The sequence below is a fragment of the Artemia sp. Qi Xiang Cuo genome, chromosome 21 (assembly GCF_049724085.1).
Source record: "Artemia sp. Qi Xiang Cuo chromosome 21, ASM4972408v1, whole genome shotgun sequence".
NCBI lineage: Eukaryota > Metazoa > Arthropoda > Branchiopoda > Anostraca > Artemiidae > Artemia > Artemia sp. Qi Xiang Cuo.
Window position 1 is genome coordinate 8,623,956 of NC_142814.1, and position 17,958 is coordinate 8,641,913.

At 33.4% G+C, this 17,958-nt stretch overlaps 1 protein-coding gene across 2 annotated transcripts in view; it reads left to right on the plus strand.

Moving 5' to 3' along the window:
* The window catches only part of LOC148939210 (venom serine protease 34-like), a 185,278-nt gene extending 169,069 nt beyond the window's left edge, over nucleotides 1-16,209 (plus strand). For both annotated transcript variants that reach the window (XM_089107272.1, XM_089107271.1), the window contains exons 11-13: nucleotides 6,933-7,061; nucleotides 12,946-13,079; nucleotides 15,906-16,209. In XM_089107272.1, the coding sequence (XP_088963398.1) occupies nucleotides 6,933-7,061; nucleotides 12,946-13,079; nucleotides 15,906-16,082 (440 nt within the window). In that variant the 3' untranslated portion in view covers nucleotides 16,083-16,209. The remainder of the gene's footprint in view (nucleotides 1-6,932; nucleotides 7,062-12,945; nucleotides 13,080-15,905) is intronic.
* Nucleotides 16,210-17,958: the final 1,749 nt, after the last annotated feature.

The window sequence follows — 17,958 nt, forward strand, 5'->3', positions numbered from 1 at the left end:
CGAACATAAAATAAAATAGATAACCGAGTCAAACTCAAAACAAGCATAAATTAACATGTGTAGTGCACGAAAGCTCTATGCCTTTCCAAGGTAAAGTATAAATTTGCAGTTTACCGAATATTAAAACAAAGTAAAAATACAGTTAGCCTCTAAAACTATAGAAGGTTAGCGTCCTAAGACAAAACCCCAGTTTTTAATGAAATGTAAAGAACTCCAGTTAAACCAAAAAAGACCAATAAAATAAAACTAAATAATTTATAGATCATAAAAATTCCACTAGTTAGCATTGAAAAATAAATTGAACCCAAAACGATCAAAAAATAAAATAGATAACCGAGTCAAGCTCAAAACAAGCAGAAATTAACATGTGTAGTGCTCGAAAGCTCTATGCCTTTCCAAGGTAAAGTATAAATTTGTATTTTACTGAATATTAAAACAAATTAAAATTAAGATTTGCCCCTAAAACTATAGAAGGTTTGAGTCCTAAGACAAAATCCCAGTTTTTCAAAGAAATTTAAAGAACTCTATTAAACCAAAAAAGAGCAATAAGATAAAACCAAATAATCTATCGATCGTAAAACTTCCGCGAATCAGCATTATTAAACAAATTGGACCCAAAATGAACAGAAAATACAATAGATAACTGAGTCAAGCTCAAAACAAGCAGAAATTAACATGTGTATTTCTCGAAAGCTCTATGCCTTTCCAAGGTAAAGCACAAATTAACAGTTTACTGTATATGAAAAAAGAGCAAAAATAAGGATAGGCACTAAAACTACATAAGGTTCGTCTTAAGACAAAATCCCAGTTTTCAAAGAAATGTACTGAACTCCATTAAACCAAAAAATACTAATACAATAAAAGCAAATAATCTACAGATCGTTAAAATTCCACTAATCAGCATTGATAAATAAATTGAATGCAAAACGAACAGAAAATGCAATAAATGACTAATACAGACTAAAAACAGGCTTAAACAAATAAGAGTAGTGCTCAAAAACTCTATTCCTTTCTAAGGTAAAGCATAAATTTGCAATTTAATGAATATTAAAACAAAGTAAAAATACGGTTAGCCTCTAAAAGTATAGAAGGTTTGCGTTCTAAGGCAAAATCCCAGTTTTTTAAAGAAATGTAAAGAACTCCATTAAACCAAAAAAGACCAATAAAATAAAACCAAATCATTTATAGATCGCAAAACTTCTTCAAATCAGCATTGAAAAAATAAATTGAACCCAAAATGAACAGAAAATAGAATAGATGACCGAGTCAAACTCAAAACAAGCATAATTTAACAAGGGTAGTGCTAAAAAGCTCTATGCCTTTCTAAGGTAAAGCATAAATTTGCAGTTTACTGAGTATTAAAACAAAGTAAAAACACGGATAGCCTCTAAAACTAAACCAAAATAAACCAAGGCCTCTTAAAATAAAGCCTCTAAAACTGGCAATATAAACCAAAGAGGGAAAATTTTCTGATGAAAAAAAATCGATTGAATTAACTCCTGACACCCTAAATCGGGTCAAACATTATTTATCTCCGATTGGCCTGAGACTTACAGGGTAAGTAGATTGGACCTAGAGGTCCTTATGGGGACAACAATTTTTGAAGAAATATTTAATCGTGTCATTAATGGCAAAATAAGGTTTTATTTTGCTTATCTGTTTTGAAATTTCAGGCAATAGGGCAGGCACAACCGAAAAAGGTGATTTTGGCATAAATTAAACAAAGATCGTTTGTTCAGAAATTGTAAGGTATCCATTGGTTTTAGAAAATTAGAAAGACTGATAAGGGTCGACCCGTTGCAAAGGGTATTTCTTCAACAAACCAATAGGTTTTTTTTAATATTAAATGTATAACTTAATTTTAAAAGATTTAAATTTACTTACCAAAAATTTAACAGTAAAAGTGAAGAGAACATTAAAACCTAAAATGATCAGAAATAAATTCATATAATAATTAAAAGTAATTAAAAGGGGTCATCTTTTTCTGAGGTGATTAATATTTTTGAATCATCATTATGCAAAAGTTAAACTTCACCGTAAAGAAAACCACAAAAAAATGATCTCCAGATTTTTAGAATTCGTATTTTAGTAATAAAATACGTATTTTAGTAATCAAATTTATTTTATTTATTTTATTTTTATTTTTGAATCATCATTATGCAAAATGTAAACTTCACCGTAAAGAAATCCACAAAAAAAATAATCTTCAGATTTTCAGAATTCGTATTTTGTAATAAAATACGTATTTTAGTGATCAAATTTATTTTTTTTATTTTTTTTTAGTCATCATTATGCAAAAGTTAAACTTCACCGTAAAGAAATCCGCAAAAAAAATAATCTTCAAATTTTCAGAATTCGTATTTTAGTAATAAAAAATATAAGACGGAGGACCAACTCTTACCAACATCTCAAATTCATTTTGTTTTATTTTATTACTGATTTTCATTTTTGAATCATCATTATGCAAAAGTTAAACTTCACCGTATGGACTAGCAGCCAGGCCTTTTATATTCAGATCTTATCGACTACGAGCAACTGGGAGGGAATCTTCCTTATAATTATATTACGCCAAAAATGAAAATATTTACCAGCAGAATTTAAACATAAATGACAGTTGTTTCAAATGAAAGTAAAGTTTGACATTGCAGATGGAAAAAACCAAAATTATTCTTTATCTAAGGGGGGCTTTTGCCCCCTCAACCCACCACTATTTACGGTAAAATTTAATTGTGCTTAACTGAATATAAGTAATTCTGTAACGAAGGGGGCAGAATATAATTTGTACATTACTGAAAAAAATTCAAATGAATTTACTGAAAAAAATGTGCATTGTCAGCTTAATCTTAATTAATTTTAATTTCTTAAAGTTATAAAAGTGAAAACATTTAAAAGAATTTTTTCAGTAAAGTACAAATTATACTCTGGCTCTTAGAAATCATAGGGTTTAGAAGCCTACTCAGATTAATTTCCTCTCGTTTTGAGTTCTTATTTTAATTTCTGTTTGTTTTGGGTTTCATTTATTTATTAATACTGATTTGTGGTAGTTGTATGCTTGTTAGATTATTTGATTCTATTTTTGTTCATTTTTGGTTTAATGGAGTTCTTTACTTTTTTTTTAAAAGCTTATTTTGTGCAAAAATTTTTTTTGATTAATTTATGTTCGTTTTATATTGACATATTTTTTTTTAAGGGAGAAAGAGTGAGCCTCTTCTGAAGCTAAACAACCATTCCTTCCATAAAAAGCTTTAATACCCCCCTGGGCATAACTTACAACCCTCTCCCCTAGTCTCTGGGGTTGTTTCAACCCCAGAAGCCTTGTTATATGATATTTAGACTATTTTGAATAGAATAGCTATCTCAAAATTTCTATTAGACGCACTTTGGGATAATATGACGTGTGTGTATGAGGGAGAGGGTAGCTGCCCTCTGATCACTTTGACTCTTAAAAAGGGCACTAGAATGTCTGATTACAAATCCAGTGAGCCCCCTTTGAAGTTTATATGACCATACTTTCTATTAAAGCCCTATATGTGCCCAGGGCAAAACTTACAGCCCTCACCATGAGGCCGGGGGGGGGGGGGATTTGGTATCCTCAAAGACATAATTTCCAGACCTTTCTGATAGGCTTAACACAATTGCTGTATCAAAATTTTGACTGGAATTGTTTGAGGAAATGATAGGCGTGGTGGGAGACATTTGCCATCTGATCCCTTTCGACTAATAAAAAAGGCACTCGTCCTCTCAATTTCCAATCAAATGAGCCCTTTTTGAAGCTTCTACGAGAAAAATTTCTATAAAAACGTTAAACGCCCAAAAGACATAATTTGTGACCCTTGTCTTGAGGGTTATGGGGGGAGGGTTATCATCCTCAAAGACATAATTTACAGACCTTTCAACTACGTTGAAGAAAATTGCTATCTGAAAATTTTGATTGGATTGGTTTGGGGAAATGGTGAGCGTGAGAGGGGGGTTAGTTACTCTTTCCGTTCAATTCCAATTCAATTTCCAATTGAATGAACCCCTTTTGAAGTTTCTAGGACTCTATCTATAAGAACTTTATATACCCCCAGGGCATAACTTACAACCTTTACCCTCGGGGCTCTCGGGGGTTTGTCATCCTCAAATACATAATTTCCAAAACTTCCAACTATGTTGAACAAAATGGCTATCTCAAAACGTTGATTGGAAGAGTTTGGAGAAATAGTGGGCGTGAGAGGGCGGTTAGTTTCTGTTCTTTTATTTTCTACTATTAAAATGGGCATTAGCCCTATGAATATGCCATCGAATGTGTCCTTTTTGAAGTTTCTACGACAAAAGCTTTTATAAAAACATATATGACCCCAGGGCATAACTTAAAACCCTTGCCCTGAGGGTTGTGGAGGGAGGGGAGTTATCATCCTCAAAGAACTAATTTTAAGAACCTTCAACTACGTTGAACAAAATGAATATCTCAAAATTTCCGTTCAAATAGCCTTTTCAATTTCCAATTGAATGAGCCATTTTTGAAGTTTCTACGACAACTTCTTCTATAAAAACTTCATATGCCCACAGGGCAGGACTTACAACCCTTGCCCTGAGGGCTTTGGTGGGGGGGGGGGGTTGTTATCCTCAAAGAACTAATTTCCAGAACTTTCAACTACGTTGAAAAAAAAAAGGTTATCTCAAAATTTTGATTGTATGTGTTTGGGGAAATGGTGGGCGTGAGAGGGGGGATAGTTTCCCTGCAATTACTTTCGACTATTAAAAAGGACACTAGCCGTTTCAATTTCCAATCGAATAAGCCCTTTTTGAATTTTCTACGGCAACGCTTTCTACAAAAACCTTATATGCCCCAGGGCATAACTTACAACCCTTACCCTGAGGGCTATGGGGGGTTGTGATCCTTAAACACCTAATTTCCAAAACGTTATACTACGTTGAACAAAATGGCTATCTCAAAATTTGATTGGAGGTTTTTGGGGAAAAGGTGGGAGTGAGAGGGGGCTAGTTGCCCTCCAATCACTTTAGACTATTAAAAAGAGCACCAGCCATATGAATTTCTAATCGAATGAGCCCTTTTTAGGACAAAGCTTTCAATAAACACCTTATATTCCCCCAGGGCATAACTTATAACCCTTGTCCTGAATACTGTGGGGGGAGTTTCCTGCTCAAAGATATAATTTCCGAAACTTTCAACTACATTGAACAAAATGGCTATCTCAAAGTTTTGATTGGATGTGTTTGGGGAAATGGTGGGCGTGGAAGGGATGTTAGTTGCCTTCGAATCACTTTCGACTATTAAAAAGGGCACTATCTATTTCAATTTCCAATCGAATGAGTCCATTTTGAAGTTTCTATGACAACGCTTTCTATGAAAACCTAATATGCCCCCATGGCAATACTTACAGCCCTTGCCTTGATGGCTGTGGGGGAGTGTCCTCCTCAAAAACATAATTTCTATCTGGAAATCAAATACGCTGAACAAAATGGCTATCTCAAAATTTTGATTGGATGTGTTTGGGGAAATGGTGGGCGTAGAATGGGTGTTAGTTGCCTTCCATTCACTTTCGATTATTAAAAAGGGCAAATGCCACTCCAATTTCCAATCGAATGAGCCCTTTTCGAAGTTTCTACGACAACTCCTTCGATACGAAGTGCCCAGGTCTAAAGGGAAAAAAAATACATTGTGCCAACATCGTTCTTTGCTTTGGCAGCACTATTGCGCTGCCTATGATGAAGTTTGAGATAGTTAAACTCTGCTTCCTGCAGAAGATAAAACTCACAACTATGGAATTTTATTTTGGGTCTATATTGTATCAGGGTTGCAAACTTGCTCACTTTTTGTGTGAAATGTACTCTTCTTTTATTCAGAGAAAATGCGGAAGAGTGAAAGTCACTCTGTTTTGGGTGTCAGTTTTCATTTGCTTTAACCAGTAATAGTTGGCAACTTTGTCAGAAGTGCATATAACCCAAGGAACAGGGTTGTCAACTTGTACACTAATCGTGTGAAGTGCATTCTTCTTCTTTTTATCTCAGAGGGGATGCGGAAGGGGAGATGGGTGCATATTTTTTTACTTGCACTCTTTTTTTTTAGCAAAAGTCACTGTTTTGGCTTTGATTTGCACTCTTTTCAGACGTCGGCCGTTGGCAGACCTGTAATGTATGCAGTTCCTCTATTGGACTGTCACATTTAAACGATTGCATGTCGATATTGTCGATCAGTAGGCTGTATTGAAAATATAGTTCGACCCCACATTTAGAGTTCAATGAAAGAAAAGTCAAGATGGTTAGGTGATGCGGAATAGTTTTGAGGAGGGTAGGTTGCCGAAAATTTCTCATTTTTGGTAGCAGGAATATCATCAAAAAGGTAAATGCTGAAGCTATGAACAGAGTGTGGTGGAAGAGGATCGTGCGCAGTATTGTTGTATTTAAAAGGCTAGATTCCACGATGATTGTCAGCAATAGCATATTTAATAGTATTTTTTAAAGAATGAACCATGTGTAATTTAACAAAGTCAAATTCAAAGCCCTGTTTTGAACTTTTTTGTTTATGACAAGGTGGGAAGATATTCTGTTCGAGAATATAAAGCTTTTGTATTTATTTCTTAATGTTGTTTTATTATGTTATTTCGCTTATCTTTCCTCATTTTCACCCATGGCTATTATTTGGCACTTGTTACTACCAATGATAAAGCCAAGTGTGTATAGATGTCTTTTTCCTGAAAAATTTCCGTTCGTCTTAAGTTTAATGCTCCTTACTTTCAGTTGAGAAAACTTGTCTTTTTTTATATAATTTTTTTCAAGGATGAAGCATGTGTAGTTTAACAAAGTCCAAATCAAAACCCTGTTTTGAACTTTTCTGTTTATGACAAGGTGGGAAGACATTTTGTTTGAGCAAATTAAGCTCTTCCATATATTTCTTAATGTTGTTTTATTATGCTATTTCTTCCCAGAAGAAACTACCGTAACAGAAAGTGTTACTACAATCGATCCACAAGAAGAACAACCACGTAACATTAGTAGTGATTGGGCTCTAGTTGGCAAAACAGTCCGAGTCTTAGGCTGGGGCGTAATAGATGACGGTAAGTAGCATCGCCTTATCTTCTAACAGTGGCAAATGTGTGCGAAAAATAATATAATCTTGAAATTATACATTTCTAGGCAATTTTGTGTTCAGTAATTTATGTGTTGCTAGTCCTTCCCCAGTCCCATCAGTAAGTCTGCGAACTTAGATTTGAATATTGGAAGTCATAGAAATGGGTTTGGCTTTGATTCGCGGTTACTTCAAAAGGCAGATGAAAATTGGTGAGACGTTTCCCAAAGGAATTGTGTAGAGAGAGAATTAAGATCACTGAAACTAAAAATCACTTTAAAACTTTAATAAGAACATAAATTATATTAGATATGAGCGGGGCTGTCATCCTCTCAACGCCCTCTCTTTACCATAAAATTTGACATGATTTTTAATGAAAATACCGTGAATTTTCAAACTTGTTACAACACTTCTAAATAGGAAAATATAATGCATGTTTACAGGTATATTCAGTCTTAAATCCTCATTTTCAGCAAGATAGAAATAATAAATTTCCAGTGTAAATATTTAAAAGGATTGAGTTCATGTAGCTTTTGGCGAGGGGCCATAATATTCTGTGGATAGAAGAGCTTTAGTAAAGGTTTTATCCTTGTATGGTATACCAGACAAATACATTAAAGTAATTAGTGCTAGTTACGAGAATAACACTGCTGCGGTTAAGGTAGGAAATGAGGTTAGCAGCTGGTTTTGTATTAAATCAGGAGTTAAGCAGGGTTGTGTTCTATCCCCCTTTATATGGATTATTTTGATGTACTTTTTCTTAAGGAGCACAGGAAAGCTAATGGGAGACCACGGAATCAAATGGGGAGGAAAAAGTCTCCTGGACTTCGATTATGCTGATGATTTAAGCATCCTAGATGAAAGTGTGAGCAAAATGAATCAACTTCTAGAGTTTTTGCGAGCTCAGGGTGCTAGAATTGGTTTGAAAATTAATGTTAAGAAGACTAAGTCACTAAGGCTAGGAATAAGCGAAGATGAAAAGGTGACTTTTGGTAATGAAACGATTGAGTCGGTGAACAGCTGCACTTACCTTGGTGGTACTATTCGTAAAGATGGTAGGATCAGTGAAGATGTTAAGAATAGAATAGCCAAGGCTCAGGGTATTTTTTTCACAGTTAAAAAAAGTTTGTAAGAATAGGAAGATAAGTCTGCAAACCAAAATTAGAATATTAGAAACTACAGTGATGACAGTGATCAAATATGGCTCTGAAGCATGGGCGCTCCGAAAAGCAGAAGAAGATTTGCTAGATGTTTTCCAGAGAAATTGTTTAAGGATTGTTCTGGGTACCCGGCTGACTGACTGTATTTCAAACAATAGGCTATACAAAAAATGTGGTTCAATACCGCTCTCTAGGGCTATAATGAAAGAAAGGTTGAGGTGGCCAGGGTACGTTGTGCGGATGAAGGATGACAGATTGCCAAAGATTTGTTCTTTTCGGTCAACCGTCTACGAATAAACAGAAAGCAGGTCGTCCTCGTCTGTTGTGGGAGGACGTCACAAAGAAAGATTTAAAGGAAATGGGAACTTCGTGGGCGGGTGTAGAAAGGAAGACTTTGAATAGATTGGGATGGAGGATGAGCGTGCATACCTGTGTTGGCCTCAGGCGGCTTGGTACTGCGGTGAGTTGTTAGTAGTAGTAGTAGTAATATCTTATTCGTGCTTTTATCATCACCTATTGATAAAATAATATCAATAATTGACATTTTTTTAGAGATCCTTGTGATTGTCGGTAGGCTGCTCATCGAAGACATTTACTTCAAGCCAATTAAAAATTCGGATGGTCAAATTGCCATCCGAGAAAAAAGGTGGTATTTTTGCAAACGGATATCTCAAGGCTTAGATAAGATGACTAGTCCCCGAAGTTTTAAATTCTGTATTTCTGATAGAATTTTATTCCAATCGGGATTATTTTGAATACTCATCAGACAACGGTGATAAGACGAACTAGAAATTTAAAAAAAAAAGAACATACAAAAATATGATGTCTGGCTGATTCCCACAGAGAATTACCCCGCAAACAGTTATTCCCTGGAAAATTCCCACCTCAAGAAATTCCCCTCTCCCAGGAAATTCTCCCCGTGGATAGTTCTCCCCCGGAAAAATGAGCAGCCAAAGCGAAATAAAGATAAATGAAACGAATGAAGAAAAGAAGTGATTCTGGAATCTTCTAACCACACTCCAGAATACAAGTAGAATATATGATGCAGAATATCCTATAGTATTTATTTTTATTTCTTTTGATTCTTTTTTGGGTGGTTTTTGGGGGTTGATTTATCATAACAGGGTAAGATAAAGGTTAAAGAAAACAATTCGTTTGCTTATTTGAAATAAGGAGCTCTATCCATTTTAAGTTTGCTTCTCACTGACTTGGAGTTTGACTCTGTGTTGCTTAAATTAAATAGAAAATTTTTTTAAGATACCTCAGACGGAAAAACCTTCTGATGTACGCCTATTGGAGGCACTCCCTATCTCTCAGACCCACCCAGTATCTCTTTACATCCATCAAAGGGAAACTCTTCTATAGTTGGCACTAATTGCATGCTTCCAAATTATTTTTTTTTAATCTTTTTCTTGCCCTGTTATGATAAATGAGCACCCCAAAACACTTAAGAAAGAATTAAAAGAGATAAAAATATAGGTACTTGTATGATATACCCCCTACCTAATATATAATATGTTTATCTAACACTCAATCCTAATGAAATATACCAAAGTAAGATGAAAGTATAATACTTTAGAAACAAATTTGGGCTATATATTTGCACGTTAGGGGGGGGGGGGGGTAAATTACAGCGGGTCTGCATGCCTAATGTGTTTGGTACAATCATTCTGCATATTATGTACTAAGAATGTTTTTCCAACTTCACACTGTCCAAATACTTTATCCCCTCCCCCTAATGTGCAAATATGTAGACCAAATTATATATTTTCCATCTATTCAGTCACTTCCCTTTGTCTTGTCTCACGCTAAGCTGAAAGAAGCTAACGAAAAAAAAAATGGTTCTATAATGTGTCAATGAATGAACATCTTGAGCGGTAGGGGGTTTATCATACTATTACCAAAATGTATTCTCTAGGATAATCTACACCATATATTCTACCTATATTTTGGAATATAAGTAAAATATTCCAAATCTCTTGTTTTCTTATTTGTCATTCTTTCCCTTTGTCTGCTTAATTTTATGTGGCAACAATTTCATACAGTGATCTGTAGAAATCCGTGCTTTGAAGCGCAAAATGGATAAGTGGTTTGAAAACAATAAAAGGAAGGCTTTTGAAAAGTGGCATGGAATTGGTATAAACAAATCTTAATAATTCAAGATAAGAGTGGCATGAAATTGGTATAGGTGGCATGATAAGGTGGCAAGAAATTGGTATAGGCAAATCTGAATAATTCAAGATTAGAGTAAAAAATCAGTGTTTTCCTTTTTTCCTTCTCTATTTTGAAGGGACCTTGTTTGAAAGTTATGAAATGGTATGTTTACTTATGCTCTTTTGTTTTATAGTATTAGTCTAGGTATTCAAAGGTAAGAAATATAAATATGTTTAAATAAATGAGATAGGTAGATGGAGTTATAAGTCTTTGGACCCGAAACAACATGGGCAAACTTGAACTTAGCTACTTTTACGAAAACGATCGTGAAAATGAGTTGTTATAAAGGCACTGAACTAATCGAAGTGAAAAAAAAATTGAAATTTGACATTTAAATGGTTAAATTGTGAGAAAAATGCGATATAATAAAAAGCTTTATTGTTAAAATTCAAAAACTATTTAGAAAAGTGAAAAATAGGAAGGAGAATGGCATTACTTGCAGAAATGAAATAATGGTATAGGATCCATGCTTAGGAGTGCAATATAGAATAAAGTAGTTTGAATTCAATCAAAAGTATGTCATAATATAGGAATAGTCAAGAGATATGAGCTAAAAAAATTGTCTAAGCAATTAAAAAGCTGCCGATTCCTTAAAAAAATTAATTAAAAAGGTGCTTTTTAAAAAAGAAGTTTTCAAAGACTCGTATTCATCTATGGTCACCAGAAATAAATCAAAACTCTGTGGTGTGGACCAGTCAAACTTGATGTAGTCCTTCCCAACGTTTCTTTTTTCATCGTTTCTTATTTCATTATATGTTTCAAATACTAATAGCTTTCAATAAGAAAGCAAGAAATTTGAAATTGCACTAAAAAGAAGCGGCAAACCTGCCTATCTTTTATAAAAAAAAAAAGCTTGGAAACTGTAACCTATTAGGAAGTCGTGAGAACAGTATTGAAAGACGCTTTTTTAGTGGTTTAAAAATGGGATATTATAATTTCTTGGAATGTTGTATAAAAAGCTACTGTCTATGGTATATTTATTCCATTATCCACTAAAAGTTGTATTTTAATGCGTAATTTTGATATCACATTTCTTTAGGGGCTATTTCTTCGGGAAGGCTAGATATAACCAAAAACAATAAATAAAAGTTCAAATAGGGATAAAATTCTTTGAATAGACAGTGTTTCACAAACAGTGATAGAAATTCACAAAAAATACCAGACATTCGGTCACAGTTTTACTACTGATGACGGTCACTGCATATGTGACCAAAATATCTGGTATTTTTTGTGAATTTCTATCCAATTGAGTCCAATTTATGTAACGCTGGTTATTCTCAATCTTGGTGTCACTTTTTTTCTGATACTTTATTGCGTATATTATTGATAATTTAACTGTTTATTAATTATCCATCATTTTAAGCATTTTGTTTTATGTAATGAAGTAAAAAAAATCCGTGATTGAATAATTTCCTTGTTTCTGATAATTGTCCATATCGAAATAAATGAATCATTTGTTGAGAGCGATCTGAATTCAAGACCAGCGAACGAAAGTTTCATTTAATTGTTTTATCGTCTCTTGTCATATTTAGACTAGTTGATATGATTATCTACTGTATATTTTTTAATTCACTAATGGTTATTTGGTTTAATTTTTTTACCAATTGCGGCTTGATGCATCGATGCTCATATTGCTTATGTTTGTTCAGTACTTGGGACTTTAAAAAAGTAAATTATGTTACTTACCTGCGGTGCTGTGTATAATTGAGTTTTTGTTTCTCGTCTTTGTAATTTGTTAGATTTTTTTTTTTTTTTTTTTTTTTTTTTTTTTTTTTTTTTTTTTTTTTAGTGATACTCCGTCTTTTGTATCTTTTTTCTACGGGTAATAAATAAATAATAATATTATAAACGCTTAAATATATTATAAATATTTCTCGAAACCTTGGGACTTGACGGGCTCTTAATTTAAGACAATGCAACCATAATCTCTAAGTAGGGTTAATACTAAAATTTGACATTGATATATTTATTTTTTAAAGGACTAATTCACAAAATACCAAATTATCTATTCTTAAGCATAAAAGTAAATAGAAAAATACGCAGCACAACCTCTGTGCCAGATTACTAGTACTTAAATTAAAATCTGACGACTATCAGGGGAGTATCCAGGTTTTTGCGGGTGGGGGGAGGCCACTAAAAACAACTTTTAAAAACAAATTAAAAAATTTTTTGTATTCATTTTGATTACGTTTCCACGATTTGGACAATCATTTCTGAGGAGGGGAATTTCAAACCTCCTAAGCCCTCCGCTGGATACGGCCTTGACGACTATTAATTTTTTTTAGTGTGTAGACTTGTTTTACCGTCTTAGTCGGAGTGGCATCTGATCGATTCAAAAAAAATTTTTTTTAGACTTTATCTAACTCAATCACCGCAAAAATGTGTTTTTTCCAACATTTTAAAAAACACTCCTAACGTATATTTTCGAAAAAAAAAGTGTGAAAGCTTGGAAATTTTGCTCCAATTCGCAATATTCCCAATTCGCAATTTTATTTTTAGACGGCAACATTGCTGATCGACTTCGAGCTGTCGATATTACGATCATAGAGAATAATGAGTGTGATCATTTTTTTGGAATTATGACCGACACAATGATGTGCACCTCTGGTGAAGGAGGCAAAGGACCGTGTGGGGTAAGTAACTACTTTTCCTAATTGCGTAGCTGCTATTCGCAGAGTAGTTACTTGCATTTTTACCTAAGGATGAAAATCAAATCAGATGGTTACAGAAAGTTTTATTTGAAGGAGGGGGAATAGGGCAACTCCAAAAATAGACAATTAATAGCGAAAACGAAATTCATTATCACTGAAATAGTTCAATATTACGATGGAATCATCCTTATATACATACCTGGATGACGTTTTTAATTAATGTCTGTCGTTTTTTTTATCTAGTGACGGTTTTAATCAATGTTGTCTAGTACAGGTAACTGATGGGTAAAAGAGGAAATTTTAATTCAATTAAAAGTGGCGCTGAAGAGCCATGTGCCTTCATATATTATTTTATATGTATTCATTTTTTCACATTGTAAGGAATAAGTAGTTTTAAGAACTTGGGATCTCAGTTGACTTGAAAATGAAAGCTGTATTGCCTTTTTTAAGAGTTAATAATAGCGGGAGGACTACCAGCCTCCATTCCCCTTCGTAGTCTCCCCAAGACATATGATAAGAATTTAATATTAATATTTGGCTTAGATTAATCAAAAAGTTTAGTAAATATGCCTTGGGGAATGATATGACAACTGTAGCCCCAGAGGTAGGGGTCGTAAAGTGTAAAATTACTAATTGCTTACAGATAGATTTTTCTAATTTCTTATAAACATCATCTTTTGTGTTAAGTGGCTCGAAACTTTTGGGGATTATTCTCTGGGTCAAAAGCTTCATAAGCCTTAATTGAGGAAGGGAGTTGAACGAGGACAAAAAAATTTCGGTCCAGATCAGTTTCAATTGATTGGTTTTCTTGGGTCAAAGGGAAACCTAAAATTTAGCTCTAAATATAAATTATTTTCAGTAAAGCCAAAATCACACTCTAATCTTTGGAATTTTTAAGGAATGGTATCCCTACTCTTAATTATTTTAAGTGTTCGTTTTAAGTTTGATTATATATATATTTGTTTAAATTTTTGGTCGTATTAGGATTCATTTATTAATTTATAGCGATATCTGATATCTTTATTTTTAATGGGATTATTCATTTAAATTCTATTCTTTTCAGAGAATATTAAAGAAATTGGGACATTGAGGACATTGGGACATTGAGTCCCAATTTACAACCCTGATCGGAAAATATGATTAAATTACAAAGATAATACTAAAGAAATTGGGACATTGGGACATTGAGGACATTGGGACATTGAGTCCCAATTTACAACCCTGATCGGAAAATAGGATTAAATTACACAGAGAATATTAAAGAAAAGTATCTCTTCGGTTCAGTTCACGATCTGCTACAAAGCACACTCAAAATAACGCGTCTTGTTTTTGGCGTAAACACAAATAATGTGGAAAAAGGAACCAATCAGGTAAACATGACCAATGGACCTGATCAGTAAAAATAATTTTTTAACGAAGGAAGCTCAGTGACTCAAAACGCTAAATTTTAAACTATCTAGTTGAGCCACCTGGAATGGGTAACTCTTCTCTTTAAATCAAGAGCTTTATGCTCAATTACATAATAAAACAGAACTCTTGATAGGGTTATTTGTAGTTCCAAAATTAAGGATAGTATACGAAATTTACGAACGGACAAAGAAGAAGAAATGGCACTTATAGGATGGATAATTGGGTGTCCTGTAACACCCATAGCCACCTTTAAACAATTTGAAAAGAACTTTTAACAGTATCATTTGTTAAACAAAAAAAAAACTGCCTGACTGACCAAAACCAATTAAGATTTGGATCAAAACTAAGATTTTCTGATCTAAAATCTAAATCAGAACTTAAAAGTTCCGTCTATATATATATATATATACATATATATATATATATATATATATATATATATATATATATATATATATATATATATATATATATATATATATATATATATATATATATATATATATATATATATATATATATATATATATATATTCCTCAATCGAAACTTTCTTATTCCAAAATACAAGAATTGAAACAGTACCTTAGTCGTTTCACAATTTAGCTTAAATTTGTAAAAGGATATTAAATTGTAATTTGACTAATTACCCATTTCGTGTCTCAGCTGCTATTAAACTGAAGTATGGACCTGTCCATAAACTCTATATTTGACCGTCGTTTGCAAGAAGAAGTATAAATCGCAGTAATATTGAGCTAAAAAGCATTTAGGAAACTCCAACATATTACTGACTGAAATGTCCAGATTTTTGAAAAATAGCAGTCATATATTTGAATTACAGGTAGCCTAAAATTATTTTGAAATTCTAGAGCATAGTATATTATGCTTCTTCTTGAAAATTAAAGTAAGTTGTTAAAAAAAATTTGAGGGCTTGTAGAAGGATCAGTTCAACTTTAATCGCATGCAAACATTTTGTCTGTGGTATAAAGTTTCACATAGCTGGAGGATAAGTATATATGAACAGTCGCAAAAGTCCTATACTATCCATTGAAGATTATTGACACATATCAGTCTAGACCTCTCTTCATGACTCCGCCTCTCTGTGCACTTGCAATGATGAATTTTTGGTGTATTACATATGCTGTGATCTGTCTGAAACTGAATGCTAAGAAGCAACTGAAACTGTTGCTGTGAAGTACTGGGAACTTCCCAGTCAGCGCGCTATGATATGTGTCATTTTCGGACAAACTTTTCCCTACTGTTCAAATATAATTATACTGTGTTGCTTACTACAACGCAAAAATAGCACTGCGAATGTGAATTTTGTATTTGGTGAGAACCAAGCATAAAAGTGTTGATTTACCGTTATGGTTATAACCAAATATTGTTTTTTTTCTTAGGGTGATTCAGGTGGTCCGACTATGATTTTACAAGAAGATGGCTCTTACGTTCAAGTTGGAATACTGGCTTTTGGTGCGTTAGCTGGTTGCGAAGAAGGATATCCCAGTGGTCAAGTTCTCTTATCCTGGTACCTTGATTGGATAGAATATGTTACGAAAGGCGAAGTTTTTAAGTAGTCTCAGACTGAAGTTGTATGTGTTGATTTATGTTTATTATCTAGATATTAAATTATCCGAAATTTCAAAAAAAAATTTGAAATCCTTCCATGGAAGAAATTGCACATATTCTATTTCATTCTAATTCAAAACAATAATAAAACTAAGCATATTTCCTATATACATATCTCTATAATATACAAACAAATAGAACGCAATTATTAGAAGTTCGTCCCGATTACTAAACGTTGGAAACACTAAGGAAAAGTCCCGTTTGGCACAGTACAACCCAGTCCAACCTGAGTTATTCCCTGCGGAAGTTATTTTCTCATATACATCTATCAGCTCTTTCAAGCAAAGTGTCAACAAATTTAGACAACCAAGTGATGAACAAAATGTGATAAACAAAACACAATCGGCACAGTAGCAACTATTATACGTGGAAAGAGTGTTGAAGGGAAATACCATAAATGTACTGTTTTACTGAACCCAAATTTATAAAGTTTTAGAGAATTTACAATCGATACAATTTTTGAACGTTTTCTGACTTAGAGATTGGCTAATTCAGGAAATAACACTTTTGGGGACAGGCCCAGGGCCTTAACTTTGGCTAGGAAAAGTTTTCTGAAGTAAATACCCCCCCCCTCCCCTTTGAAAGAGTACTCAACTTTTATAATTTAAGATAAATTCTGCTATATTAAACTATGATATTCAGAAATAGACTTACAACGAAGATGAGGCTCACAGAAATATTTTGAACCTCATATGATTTGTAGGTTTTGTAAAAATAGGTCTTTAATTTGAGAAAAAATCCTTTGGGTAGACAACAAAATGTCGGTCACTGGCAATATGCCTTGTGTCTGTCTTTCAGCGGTCATTAATGTGCCAAGGACACTATAAATAGACTTTTGTTCTTTAAATTGGGTAATTGGAAACCTACACAACCATATACTCGTGCGTCTTAGAAAATATAAAAAAAGTGGGTATTATAGCGAGTAGCTCAATTTCTAATGTGAAGGGTGTTCGATACTGGTTTTTACGTTTTTTACTCGTAATAATAATGTAATATTTATTTATTATCCACAAACACTGTACAACAAGCATTAGAAGGTGGAGAAGAAAAGAAATTAAATACACGCAAAATTACAAAACATACAAAAAAAAGTAAGACGATCACGAGGAAAAAGTCGATCAAGAACAGTACTTGAGAGCTTCCTGTGTGGCTTTTTTATGTTTTATGTTTAGTCAGATATATTATATTTACTAATTAAAATCCGGTTACCTGTCCACGGAGAAGGAGGAATGAAAAGATGAAACTTACAATATCTGAAATAACTACTCCGGATTCTTTTAAAATCATTTTTTCTCAGGATGGGGTAAATTCCTGTTTTGACAGCACCCATCCTCTTAATATTTTTCTAGATTGGAAGTAATTTTCGCATATCCAAATTATATTCTTTTAGAAATATCTGATACAATGGGCTGAAAAAAACTGGAAAGATTGTTAATAAGGGTTATGCCCAACCACGGCAAAGAATCAACAGAAGGAATCGATAAAGTATCCCAATTAGGAGGGATGAAGAAGTTGAAACGAAAGAAAGAAACTCACTCATCTCTTCGTTTGACGAAAGGCCAATCCTGGAAAATGTATTAGGAACAGGAGATACCTTTTTGGAGACATCAGTTCTAGTCCTATTAACCAGGAAGAAATCGTCAGCATACGCAAGATAGGAAATATATGAAGGATCAGAAAAATATGTAGAGGAGATTTTCATAAGTACGCCAGAAAGGCAAAGTTTAAAAAGTGTAGGTGACAAAATGCTACCTTGTCTTACACCTTATTTAACTTTAATAATAGTTCTTGGAAAAGATTTAAAACTAAGGTAAGGATTAGAAT